At 36.9% G+C, this 14,829-nt stretch overlaps 1 protein-coding gene across 4 annotated transcripts in view; it reads right to left on the bottom strand.

Annotated features, from left to right (window-relative positions):
- ZFAT (zinc finger and AT-hook domain containing) overlaps positions 1-14,829 on the bottom strand; it is a 115,857-nt gene that overhangs the window by 11,939 nt on the left and 89,089 nt on the right. For 3 of the 4 annotated variants that reach the window (XM_071421845.1, XM_071421844.1, XM_071421843.1), the window contains 5 exons: positions 13,566-13,654; positions 10,824-10,962; positions 4,623-4,741; positions 3,130-3,256; positions 943-1,073 (listed from right to left, as the gene is read on the bottom strand). In XM_071421845.1, coding sequence (XP_071277946.1) covers positions 943-1,073; positions 3,130-3,256; positions 4,623-4,741; positions 10,824-10,962; positions 13,566-13,654 — 605 coding nt within the window. The other variant, XM_071421846.1, reaches the window with a different exon arrangement.

The raw sequence follows: 14,829 nt of genomic DNA on the forward strand, positions 1-14,829 counted from the left end.
CTCTTACACAGTTTCTAGTCAAAATACCTGTTAAGTATTGCAAAGGAACATCTGAAAATGCTCTGACTCCAAATTCTGCCTTGTTTTTGTGACATTTGGGCAGCAAGGTTAGGAATTATCCAAGTACTTCACAGACCATGAACTTCACACTTCTGTGGAGCTCTCATGAACTCAATATTCAAAACACTACAAAAAGTGCTGAACTCAAAAGTTAGTTTCAGCACTCACAATAATCAGTTCTGGTTCATTTAAATAAAAAGAGTTACTTAAACTCTTTGGGAAGTTAAAACTTCACATGTACTTTTCTTCCCTCACCTGTCAACCCCTGAGTGCAGAGACCCCAGTGAATCAGTGGGGAAAGGGATAAGCAAAGAGCTGTGCTGAAAGAGAAGGAACAAGCAGAGTTTAAAGAACACTGAGAGGAGAATGAAAAATGGAAATTAGCAGACACCTGTGAGGAGGAAAGCTAACTGAGCAAAAGTCTTGATGTTTGAACCCAATAGGCACCTCAAGTTGAAAATTATTTCCTTTTGTTTGCTGCAGCAAGGACCACCTGAATCTTTTAGATGATAATGGCATTAAGTGTCTGCACAAAATATAAGTACATTATTTTATAAAACCTGAAAACACCTAAAAAAAAGTTGTATTTTCACACATATACCTACATACACAAACAGGTGTATTTATTCATTCATATTTTATATACACACAAAACTATATGCACTTTTAGATTTATAAAGATATATGTGTCTATATGTATAAACATGTACATGCGTGGGCATGTAAACACCCATACACACAACATCCAGTGAAAAATCAGGAAAAGTTCTCTATGTGTCTTGAATGATCATTTAAAATTTGTCCCTTGTCAAGTAATACCCATTTCACAGTAAATACATGAAAGTTGAATGTGGCTGGTTTAGAGAAGAAAGGAGCTCTTACCTGCTTCACCACTGTCACCGTGCCAGGCGCCATGGTAACGACAGAAGCCACTGCGGTGGCATCGTGGGACTCTGAACCCAGCTCAATGATCTGCTGCAGGATGTTTACAGCTGCTGGATCCAGTCTTTCACCTTATCAAAAAGACAGCAGCCATAAGATCATCACAGGAGAACAGTTCTGAGGCGAAGTGAATCAAACAGCACAGCCCTGACTCGCAGCGCTGTTGGTACAATTCAAAAAGCTCAATAAAATGTGACATTTTAATAACAGATATATGGCAGGGAAGTATTCACAAAACAAATTTGCCCAGGGAATGCATGAATCAGCAAGTGCAGCCTCACTGATCACTTCTATGCCTATTTGAAAGAGATCTAAAAGAGCACATTGAATAAAGAAACAACAGCCACGAGTCATAGCAGGAATTGCAAATCAGGAAGCTGCAAGACTTTACAAATCCAAATGTGTATTTACCAGACATTCACCTTACACAGAACCTGCCTGTATACCTATAACCATAACAGCCATTTGGTATTTTAGAAATCTGTGTTTACCCTCTGTCTGGTCCTCTGCAATACCCCTCAACCTAAATGAAGAAGTTTTATCACTAACCTGCAGAAGGAAAAGGGCAATTGCTTGGGAAAACTCATACTGATCACTTTATAAACACTGGATCAGAACATGTCTGTCCTTTTTAAAAAATTCTCTGGTGTGTGCAGCCCTGCCAAAGGAAAGGGTTGTTTACAAAAAAAACCCAAACAAAATAGTTGTACTCTCACTTTTCACAAGGCGTGAAAGACCTGAATGCAGAAAAATGGTTTTTGTTATGGCCCACCATTCCTACATGCCCACTGTCAGCATGAGGGAGATGTCAGGCAGGGCAAGAAACTGTCAGGGCCATGTAAAGCTGCCTTATATTTGCTTTAATCACTGTCAGAGACAGAAAAAAGATAGAAAATAGAATAAATCTAATTTTCTAACTTAAACTCTTTCAAAGTGAGGTTGATACTGTGATAGTATAGGTAGTCTAGATCAGATAATTTAATTTCAAATAGAAAGTAGTTATATTTTGAAATTTATGTAAGAAACAAGTGTTTTTAAGTAGTGAAAAAGGTTTGCTTGCTTTGGGTTTTTTTAAATATGAAACTGTCTTTAGACAAGATACCACTGCTTTTATACTAAGAGGGAATATGCTGGAAGAGTACCTGAAGTTGGATGCTCTTAAAAGAAGATTACTCAAGAAATTATAGCTTCATGTTTAAAATAAAGACTGCTATGTACAGTATATTCCATGAAAACATTTATTTTAATTTAGATATACAGAAGTTTAAAAAAGTTCTCAAGAAGTTTTCAGTTATTCAGAATCTCAAGTCATTAGAACTAATATACAGAAACTGGCAGTAATGTAATTTAATTGCAACATGCTTGGAAAATCCATAAAAACTGAGAGTTTTTGACATTTATCTGTATTGTGAACTATAAAGACTACAATGATAAACAATTGTAAAATGCTGTCTTTTCATAACCAGGGCATTTATTTACATGTATTAAAAAAAAATTTAAAAAGCACCCAGGAACACCTACTCTAGTGTCTGGTGTTTTAACACTCTCAGAAATCTGCGCATTTTTTTCTTTTCTTCTGGTTTTTGTTATTTATCACTTGGCAGACATTATCTAATACTACTCTTTTCCTTCTCAATCTGATACAGAAGAGCTCACTTAATTTTGTGTACCACCAAAATTGAGATTGTTAGTGCTGTCTTGGGAACATGGTAAATGAGCTATTCCACCATGTCACTCCTGCAGTCTTGCTGACTAAAGCCAGAGAAGGAGAAAAATAATAGCCAGAGAATTGTCATTAGATACACACCATCTACTCTGCCAAGATAGCTAATTTCACAGCATATTTAATAAAATAGGCAGGAAATTCCACACAGCTAATAATAAAGTGCAAAACAGGCAGAGATAAGTATTAATGACTTCAGGATATAGGAATTCATAATGAATTATAATTTCTCAATTATACTTAAAGCAAATATAACCCCCCAGAAGTAAGTTCTGGATGACTTATTTCATAATTTTTAATAGGAGATTACAGGAGGTTGTATATTGCCCAGTACACTCAAAAGGATTGGGTATTTTGGCATAAAAGGTGTATTTGTGTTCCAACCTAGGAAAAAGGTAACTTACTGTTCTCAGAAGTGTATCTGAGGTTCTGTAATGCAGCCACAGCAGCTTGAGTGCCTTGGACATCTTCTCCAGCCTCTGTGATATGGAGATACTGAGTGGATGCTTCTTCAGAAACCTCAGCAGTTAACTTGGAAACAAAGCCAAGGCATGAATAATCTCATTTCAGTGATTTAACAGCAATAAGGAATGAGTATGGACAACAAATACTGTAACAGCTATAGTGGGTGAAACAGAATTCAAGAACAGTGTTGCATGGGAGACAGGATAATCATCCCATAGTGTTCCTCTGGATTCTACTTCAAAAGTTGTTGTCCTGACCTTATTTGTGTTGCACATTTATCTTAAAACTAACAACAGACTTGTACTGTACCTGGGTTTAGCAAAGATCTTTTGAGCAAAATGAATTTATAATGCAGATCTGCTAAAACACCTCAGAAGCTTGTAAAAAAAAATGGCACTTTGTTTCAGAAAAGTTATCCTTTCCATAAACTGTTTTCTTCAAGACAAGCTGTCAATATATATTCCTGCTCTGATGAGATTCTATTGCCAATTCAGCCACAGAGTAATTCATGCACCCAGGATGTCCCCTTATTTTTCCAGCTTTGGGCAGCTACAGGGAAAGTGTACAGGTAATAATTTGGAATATGGATAAAGGACTTTGAAGGGTTACATTTTAAAATGTTGTCCTACTTCTTTGAACAGCTGTCTAAATAGAACCTACTCCAGTGTTTTTCAAAGATTTATCCTTCTGTGTGTAGATACTCAGTAACTGTCAGAGAAGACCTGCAGGTCAGCTCTTCCAAATCAGGCATTAGATCTGTGATGGGGGCCAGACTGAAATTTAGCAGAAGAGGCCTCAAACTGGGGGTCAGCCAGCTGCAGTTGACTCCTGGCTTTTTCCTCTCACTGGATATCAAAATCAGCCTGCTTGGGCAGTGGAAGATACTCCTCTGGCCAACCATAATTTTTTAATGAAAGTGTCTAAATCTGTGGTTTTCCCATCAATTCTGCATCTCCAGGATTGAAGCTGAAAACACAGAACATATCATCAAAGACTTACTCTGCATAACATTGTAGTTTTTTCAGCTGATCAATTAAAAAATTCAGTTTTCTAGATTCTAGCCTTCTCTAGACCAAGACATCAACTTTTTTATTTAGCTTTGCTCATCTTACAGTTAACACCAGTGAATATTCAGCATATTACAAAATGCAGGAAGTTTTTCAATTTCCTTTTTTTTTTAATAAAGTTTTTACCCTTTCTGCTGCAAACAGAGGACTAGAAGCCTAAAATGCAAAAATAAGCATTTACAATGTTGTTAACCCTACCATATATTAAAATTTAACAGACATAACAAGGCATGCATTCAAGCAAAGATAAGATCCCACAACCTTCTGATCTTATATGAAGTCAGAACCACATTTTTTCACACTTCTTATTTTTATCCTTAATTTTAAAAAATCTTAGGGTCAAGGCCATTGTTATTTTGCTTTACCTCCCATTTGGTCTCCCCATCATTCTCCACCAACTTCATTCCATGCTTGTTTTTAAGATGTCTGTTGAACTCCCATTTTGTACCGTACACAAAGCTGCAAACAGGACACTTAATGCCACCTACAAGAAAACACAAATAAATTCTTTGAGCTATTTTCATATAAATTCTTTTTCAACACAGGAACAACCTGTTTAACTTGACCCCATCTCAATCAAGCCATGTAACTGTAAAATGTTTTCTTTTAGCCATTTGTCCAATATGAAATATGTTAATATTTAACATACACATTAGTGGATTACTTTAGCAATATTTTTTAAATGTGTCTTCTCTAATACAGCTGTTTTAATTTTCTCAAGTTTCCAAACCAACACTGTTTTTTTGTTTGTTTTTTTTTTACATTAGCAAAGTAAACTAGGAAGCATTAGCAATGTAATATTCCCTTTACCCAAACATTTTTGTACTTGAGGTTTATGTTAAAGGCAAACTGTAAATAAAGTTTTCTGTCTACAAAATGATGCACAGCAAGAAGTTAGCACAATGTTTAATATGTGAGTGTGCAGCATTACAGGTAAAAAACTAAGCATGGTAAAATCATGAGAATCCAATTTTTTATACAAGATTAAAGAGCTTTTACTTCTTTTGCTTATGAAAGTCATTTGATCAAATGTCAGATCTCACTTGCTTGTAAATATACAAATAAGTATTTCTTTTTTTTCCCCCTCTATTGACTTAAGACAACATGAATAACCTGCATGTGATAAATTGTTGCATTAGGTAACCAGAACTCACTGTAACAAATCTAATAGCAGGAACTGTGCTACCACAAGCCTGACTTCACTTCATTGTGGCAAAAGATGATTCTCACCCATCATGTTCCAAGGCATCAAACACATCAAACACACCCACAGAAGCTGGATATAAGCCAAGACCTGGCTGCACAGTCCTTTATGAGCAAGGCAATTAGAAAAAACATCTCATTTTACATTAATGAAAAGCTAGCATATGGTAACCAGGTGAAAAGAAACAAAATTTTTATTTTGATAAAACAGAAGGTAACTACACCCAGTCTCTAGGGTAATTTCAATGACACTTATAGTTACTACACCAACCCTCTTCTTTGCTAAGTCTTTACCAAACTTCACTGTTAGAGCAGATGCTAAATATTCCATCTCTAGGCAAAACTGAAGCAGTTTTTCTAAGGGAAACTCAAAAAGTTCAGATTAGAATAGATTAGATAATATTATCAGTTACAGAAAATGAAATTACATATTAATTTCACACCAATCGGTACTATTAGGAAAAACACATTGCTGTGAAGCAGTGAACACTTTTCTGCATTACTTGGATATCAAAATTATTATAACAACACACCAGGTAAATTAAATCTGTATTTTTTGTCATTATGACTTTAATTAAATAACAAGTAATAGAGGCATAGAATTCAACTGGTAATATATAACTCCATATCAGTGACTTGATATGGAAGCTCAGAAAAATTTATTTAGTGACCTGAAATCTCCACAAGATAATTCTCATTTTTGTATAAAGAGAGCACGTGATGAGAGCTGTAAAACAGAACAGTGAGGCCACAACTGGATCCTCATCTATGGCCTGCACAAGCAGCTGCACAAACACAAACCAAAATGTGTCTCTTAGACATGTAAACAAAATGGTTATGGATGGGAGGGAGTATCAGTGAGGAGAAAAGAAACAAATTTGGGAAAATGGTATGTGACTTGCCCAGCACAAAGCAAATGAAACTATAAAATAAGCCATTAAATGAGCACATAGACAGGGCCTTGCAGAAAACTACTGGGTAATGTACAATATTCTTGCCACCTTTGCAGAATGTATCAAATTCTTATGTTGTTTGTTTTCCTTTATTACTTTATAATACTAAAATAAATGTCAGATCATAGACTTCTACTTAAACAAAGAAACACACACACACCCTTAAAAATCCCAAGCATTTCTCTGATCCTGGGTGATTCCAATTTCTAACCACAAGCCCAGAAATTACATACTGCTGTCTATCCTTGGCAATGCAGTTACTCCAATGAACACAGTCCCTCTTCTATGAATCATTCATTTATTTATAAGCTCATTCTAGGAATCTTGGGTACAGTCCAGCAGTCTACATTCATATAAATATTTCCAATTAAGTTTATTTGCAGTGCCTGCAATGCAGTCAAAAACCAACTGAGAGTAGAGGAGATGAGCAAGTGTGAGGCAATTCACTCTGGGCTCAGTAAGTAACTTAGAAAAAGCAAAATACAATACAAATAGATATAGACAGCTTTTATTAGATATTAATCTTTGTTACTTTCCCCTTTCAATTTCTTTTCAAGCCTTTTTGCTTGCTGGTACTCTCTCCTTTTCCTTTTCATCTACAGTCCCTTCATTTCAAAGGATTTGTTTAATATCAGGCCTGAAAGGTCTTTTTCCTTTATATGAATATATGAATAATTTTCCAAAATTGCTTTTCAGATCTATGAATACAGTAATTTAAACTAAATAGAAGCTTGTCAGACAGCAAGGTGCAACTTCTGGCCCAAGCAGCTCAGAAACCCACAGAATCATCCAAAGATTTGGGTTGGAAGGAACCTTAAAGATCATCTTGTTCCATGCCTGTGCCAATTGGCAGGGACAGCTTCCACTAGACCAGGTTGTTCAGGGCCTCATCCAACCTGGCCTTGAACACTTCCAGGCATGAGGCATCCACAATTTATCTGGGTAATTTGATCCAGTACCTCACAGTAAAGAATTTCTTCCTAACATCTATTACCCTGCATGATACCCAGGTGTCATACAGGACAAATATGATTTACTTGTCATACTGCAGAATGTGTCCACAGTGATCTGTTTGTGCTGTGTGAACCAAATACAGAAAACATGCTGATTTCCAAATCAGGAAAACTTTCATTAACTTCAATAGGATTCATGTTTATCACTTCCAAATGCAAATGTCTCCCACCAGGAACAATTCTCCCCATGGTGAGATACCAACACACTGAGAAAAACTGATGTTTCTATAGCATGATAAGGAATCTCTGGCCTTATTTGGAGCCCAGGTGCAAGATACATCTGATGCATCACAGGACAGGAAATTGAGTTGGCAAAGGAAGCTGCATGTGGGAAATCACACTTATTAATATAGCTTTCTTCATTACAGAGCCCTGAGAAGAGACACTGACTTCATAGATCCTGCATGGATTTGATGCCTCATTACTACTCTAAAATGCCTGACTTTTCCACAGGTGAATGTGGAAAACAGGCACAGCACTACTGTCAGCACAGGAAATATAAATGCTGTGTAAGGAGAGGAAGAGAAAGAAGGATGCAAAGGCAGAGATGGAAAGAACAGAAAAGGCTGTTTCTGTTGTGAGGGACCTACAAGGACCATCCAGTCCAACTGCCTGACCAGTTCAGGGGTGACCAAAAGTTAAAGCTCTTACTAAGGGCATTGCCCAAATGCCCCTTAAACACTGACAGCCTTCAGGCATTGATCACCTCTCTGGGAAGCCTCTTCCACAGTTTCACCACCCTCTTGTGATGGTGTTTGCAGGGGTCTTAGGATGATCTGACTCCATGTTTCAGAAGGCTTGATTTATTATTTTATGACATATATTACATTAAAACTATACTAAAAGTATAGAAGAAAGGATTTCATCAGAAGGCTAGCTAAGAATAGAAAAGGAATGGATAGCAAAGGCTTGTGTCTCATACAGAGAGTCTGAGCCAGCTGACTGTGATTGGCCATTAATTAGAAACAAGCACATGAGACCAATCCCAGATGCACCTGTTGCATTCCACAGCAGCAGATAACCATTGGTTACATTTGTTCCTGAGGCCTCTCAGCTTCTCAGGAGAAAAAATCCTAAGGAAAGGATTTTTCAGAAAATGTGTCTGCGACACCCTCTTAGTAAGAAATGCTTCCTAATGTCCAGTCTAAGGCACCCAGGCACAGTTTTGAACCATTCCAACAAGTTCCGTCCCTGGATCCCAAGGAGAAGAGCTCAGCACCTCCCTTCCCCCCTCAGGAAGCTGTCAGAGAGCAATGAGGTCACCCCTGAGCCTCCTCCAAGCCAGACAAGCCCAGAGCCCTCAGGTGCCCCTCACAGGACAGGGCTTCCAGCCCCACCACCATCTTTGTTACCCTCTGGACACAGTCATGAGCCTTCACATCCTCACCTGGTGATCCCAGCCCTGAGCACAGCAGGACAATCCTCTCTTTTCCCTGCTGCTCATGCTGTGTTTAATGGTTTAATGCAGCCCAGGATGGGATTTGCCCTCTGGGCTGCCAGGGCTCACTGCTGGCTCCTGGAGAGCTGCTCCCAGCCAGATCCCTGTCTGCAGGGCTGATGTCCCCACTCAGACTGGTGCCAGGCATCCCTCCACCCTGGGGGCAGAAGCTAACATTTGACCTTGTCAAATTTCATCCTGTCCCATGTTCCAGTGTGGTGGGAAGAGGATATCCACCACAGGAAAAAGCTAAAGACTCTTCTCTCTCATCTCACTCCAATGTCTCCATTTTAAGGCTACTCTTGCATCTCAACAGCTTTACAGTTCTTTTGTTTCAGTGGAAAAGAATTACCTTCAGAAATGCATTTATCTGGCTCCCAAAGGGGAAAGAAAGCCTAATCAGTATAAGATTAATTTTCTTTGTTCCAAACATTGCAAGTATGATCCCTAGTTTATACTAGGAGAATTCATTCTCTCATATCTATTCCTAAAAGTAGCTACAGACAAATAATTCCTTGCAGTGCTCAGATATTTGGGAAGTTAAACAAAGCTCCCCATGGTGAAGAGTTTTCCCTTCATCTGGGTGACTACAAAATAGAGGCTCTGAGTACTGACCAAGCAAATATTACTTCCTTAAAACAACTGCAGGTTCCCCATGGACTTGTACTGCCTGTGAAAATAATCATAAGATTGCACTATATATTCCTACTCTGTTATAGATATTTACTTTGAAAATTATTTGGCTGGGGATTTTTTTTGACAAAAGGAAACAAAGAAATGTTATATAAAACCAACAGACTGAGATTACTTATTGTATTTATACATTTTCCCCTTATAGAGCAAGTTTAAAGGGAAAGTCTCCAACTGAGTTATCTTTCTCTGTCACGATTTCAGTATTTTAACAAGGATTAATGCCTTCAATAGATAAATGTTATGTGCTAGATTAATGATTTGAAATAGCATTTAGAAACAATGCAACCTTAGAAGAATTACATTTAATTCATTATCTAATACAACAGCATTATTTTGGTCTCTATTCCCTTCAACAAAATCAGAAACTGAAGATTCCAAAGGATGAAACTGTTGGCAGTTTCTACTAAAAAATAGGGAAAACACTTTCTAAAATTATAACAAAGAAGGAAACTTAATTTTACCAAGAATTAAAATATTTTCCACGCAATTTAATATTTAATCTGGCTTGCTCCTCTTCTTGCTCAATATTCCTCACACCAGGCACTAGAACTGAAGGAGCTTTACACCCATAAATGTACCTGACTGTATAATCAGTTGTTTGCTTTGGTTCATCTACCCAGTGTGTAACAGCAAAGTTACTTATGGGAGTCAGACTAATCCTAAATTAAACTGTGGTGATTTCTGCTTTACTAGTAATACATTCTTGGCTTACTTACACACACAAGGTGTGCTTTCTTTGCCCATAAACCACATTCTGAGCATAACAATTCCTAACCTGTTTTACCTGTACTCTCTTTTCTCCCCAAATTTTTCTAGTGGGGGAATAATTTACTGCCATTTACTCTTCACTCTCTTTCCTTATGTTTGCTCAACCTTACCTCGAGTTCAACCTTGCAGAATTGTCACAGAAATTTATCAGCAGAATGGTAGAAATTTATCATTCATTTCAACACACAGTGATACTTGACTTACAAAAAGAGACAAACAAGTGTAAATGATAAATGTATGCAACAACAAATAGCACAGTCAAGGTCAAACAGAACTTTGGTTCCCATACCCTTAAAAACCAAGAACAAAGGACACTGAATAAAGGGTAAAATGTGGCCATTTCAGAATTACTAAAAAGGAATAATGATTTATCATATAGTACCCAATAAATTGAAGAATACATACTGCACAGAAGTTTAGCTTCAGCAAGTCACACCAAGTTTGCTTCAGCAAAAAAAAACCAAACAGACCAACAAATCTTATTTGGTGGAGATGTACCTTGCTGGATAAGAGCTTCAGCTGCAGGCTCCCCAGAGCCTGCATTGACATACTCTTCATTGGGATGCTTCCTGTTGTAATGCCTCTTCAGGGACCCCGATATATTGCAGGAATAGTGGCAGTGTGCACAGCGGAAGGGCTGGGAGCAAAAAGGAAAATGTTGGACTGTATTTCCTCACCTCTTCAGGATACTGGGCTAAGCTGCAATGTTTTGATCCCAAGAAACCATGTTCATTTCTGGCTTGAGCATCTTTCAAGGGAACTCTCGAAAATTCAAAATAAATTGAAGTTGTAATTAAATATTACCTAAATTAGGTTCTTTTTATTATGTGCAGGACAGCAAATATTCTCACTATTATAAGATTATTACCCAGTTCTTGTAATTCAGTAAATCGTGTATTTTCGTAATTGATGATAACAGGTCTGATCATGTGGAGACTCTCTACTATGAAATGACTCAGCTGCTGTGAGCTTTGGTCTGACAAAGGGCAGCAAGACAACCGAAATAACTGAAAGTACAACATGATTGTACAGCCAATCTAATTTAACACCTTACCTTTCCTTTCCTTTCCTTTCCTTTCCTTTCCTTTCCTTTCCTTTCCTTTCCTTTCCTTTCCTTTCCTTTCCTTTCCTTTCCTTTCCTTTCCTTTCCTTTCCTTTCCTTTCCTTTCCTTTCCTTTCCTTTCCTTTCCTTTCCTTTCCTTTCCTTTCCTTTCCTTTCCTTTCCCTTCCCTTCCCTTCCCTTCCCTTCCCTTCCCTTCCCTTTTTACTTTTCCCTTTTCTTTCACCTTTCCCTGTCATTTGCATTTCTCTGACCATTTGGTGAGCTGACTTTGGCAACTAAATTAATTAATTTTTTAAGAACATGTCTCTTTTCAACTGACAGAGAGACGAATTCCTAAAGAAAAAAAAATTAGGAAAGCCAACATTTGAGCCTAAAGTTGACCTTTGATAATAACTTTCTGACTGAGATATATCACAGTCATAGGGAGCTTGACATGAGCATTAGGTCCTGGTAAAAGCATGCAGATGTTGACTGAGGTCCTCAGGGAAAAGTCAAGTACCTCAGAATAGGATGGAAAATGTTTCATGCACAGCAGTCCCACCTAAAGCTCCTCAGCAGAAAATGGTTGGTACAGAAATGTTCATCCAGGAGCTGAATTTAAAGCAGGGAAATGTCTGCAGTCAGGGTACATTGATTAGAAAACTCTCCTAAGCTCATTGCTCATGATCTTCCTTCAGGTTCCAAACAGCAAAAATAAGGAAGAAAGGTGATGTTCAGACTCCCTTAACCTTATGCTTCAGAGGGTACTGTAAAATTCAGCTACTCAATATTTCAGAGATGGGTACTCTCTTTCTATTGCTGAAACTGTCATTTTTTAAAGAAAATAATGAGGCAGACTGCTGTGCTCTTGTAGCACTCACTTGTGCAAGTCATGCATGTTCCCTGCTATTGGTAGCAGGATTGCAAATTCATGGAGCTGGGAAATAGGATGGATTAAAGGATCATTAGGTCACAGAAGTAGTGACATTTCTCTGAGCCTGAAAACAACTGTCCTAGAAGGAATAAAACATTTTTTGAACTCTCTAAACAAATACTCCTGATTGATCTAACCCAGAGTTCAGTTCTCTTGACAATGTCCTGAATTTCCACATTTTTGTGTAGGCAGGTCCCAGGGTCAGAAACAGCTGCATTTCAAGAACTGCACTGTGAGTGCATTCATCACTTTAGCCATCAAAAAAGGAAAATTATGTATTTTCATTTACAAAAAATCTTTTTAAAAATGTAAGTTTGGAGCAAAACCACATACTTGAGACAGAAAAATTGTTTTTTCAAAATGTAAAATCTCTTTAGATAACTTGTTTTGTCTTGCAAAACTTAAACCATCACTGAAAAGACTGCTTGCTTTGCTGCTTTATGGTACTTGTTAAGAATACCTGCAGTGTACTCTTTATAGAAGTAAAATGATCTGTTAGATAATGAAAGGTGTAACATATGAAAATAGTATCATGTTTTCAATAAGAAATATGTTCACTGTTAAGATAAAGCCTCACATTAAAATGAACATTTTCTCAAATAAAAAATACTGTATTTTCTGGAAAAGGAACCAGTATAATTCCTATTTACTGAATATAACATTTCAAAATACATTACATTAGGACCTATCACACTGAGAACCTATGTTAAAATTTAGCAATAAAAACATACTGCCATTTAAAATAAACTGTATCTCTAATCTAAATACTTCATAGAAACATGAACAATTTTCAAAACTCTTTCCAATGCATGTTTCAGATAAATGCGGTGTTTTAAAATTAATTCTATTCCATTTTCTTCAAGTATATGAACACATCTTTAGTACAAGAGACTGGCAAATTTCAGGGAAAATTTAGGTGGGCAATGAACAGTGATAGAAGGGATTTGCTTTCATACCTCCCTAGGACATTTTAAGGTACATATTGGATTCACTCACTCAAGGGCTGATAATCAAAGCCAATAAATTTGTTTCATATTGCAACATACAGATATTTTTGTCAAGTAAAACTACTAATTACAAATTGGTCATGAACAAAATAACCCTATCTCAAAAGTCTGAATATAAAGTCAAAATTTCCAAAATATTAAAATGTTTATATACTGTTAATTGTCATCAAACAAGAAAATGTGCCAGTTTTATTACTATTGTCTAAAGTTCTGTGTATTTCCTAATCACTTTAAGCATGTTTTATATGTGTTCTTACCTTGAAAGAGACGTGTTGTTCCATATGACGTAGGAGCTGTGGTTTCTGGGCAGCTGTATAGTCACACACTGTGCATTTAAACTGCTTTCCTGCAATGGGAATAGCAAATGGAATAATTTTTTTGTATTTAAGTTCAGAAAACTACTGATTCTATTTCCTTATTAAGATAAATTCCCAAATGCTAAGAATGAACAATGAACAACAAGAGAAGTCTGGCACTTGCTCTGCAAAATTTTGGTTAAATAGAGCTAAGAGCAGAATAAGGGAGGAAAAAAGGCTCAAGTGCAATCTTTAAATTATAAGCATTAAATGCTCTGGATTCTCCTGGGATAGTCACTTGGGAAAGAAGAAAAAGAATTGTTATGGTGCACCCTAAATGGAAGAAGGAAATCCATTATTTACAACTGCAGGCACAGCTACTTTGCTGTTTGTAAAGCACACTTGGAAATCCTTAAAACACCGATGTTTGATCTTGTTCACATGGGTTTAGTTATTTCTGTCTCCAGCACTGAATTGTTATGATTCAAATACATTTTCCCCTCAAAGCAGTCTCTCTCTCTCACTAATCTATTTTTTCCCTTATGATTTAAATGAACACAATTTCCTTCCTTTTATTCTCTGGGTTTCATACTCTCTTTCTCTTTATTTTGCCTCTAAGATTCTATCAGTCCTGCTACCTGCAGCCAACTTACAAAGTGCATTAAATACTGAAGGACTTCATTCCTGAATTAAATGTGCTCAGCTGGCAAATTGTATTTTAATGATGTGGAAAAAGATGCTAAAAACTATTCCAAAAGTAAAAGAATCAAAAGGTAAAGTAGAAGTAGAATAGATAATGTTCTGTATTATCACAAAGAGATGGGGTTTCTTAGATTCCAGATGCTGATGAAAAAGGTAAAAGCATTTTATACCGAGTGTGAAAGTTTCTATAAAACACAGCTAAGAAGCACCTTCTGGTATCTAAATAAAATAATGAAAATCATGCTTTCTGGTTTACCTCTACCCACAAGCAGTAATGACCCTGGACTACAGAACTGCTTGTTTTCATGTCACTCTTGAGAAGTCTGTCTTCTGGAAAAGAATAAATCAGGCACAAAACTACTTTATATTCCATGACTTAAATTGACCTTGCAGGGCTCTGATATTTGAACAAAAATTGCTTGGATTCATAAGTCAGGAAGACAAGACTCATAAACAGTGAAACAGCTTTCAAATTCACTTATTTGTGAAATAACTGAAGAACACTAGATGTGTGCTGCTAAGA

The sequence above is a fragment of the Agelaius tricolor genome, unplaced genomic scaffold (genome assembly GCF_023055355.1).
Source record: "Agelaius tricolor isolate 1412-34295 unplaced genomic scaffold, bAgeTri1.0.p SCAF_2, whole genome shotgun sequence".
NCBI classification, from domain to species: Eukaryota; Metazoa; Chordata; class Aves; order Passeriformes; family Icteridae; genus Agelaius; species Agelaius tricolor.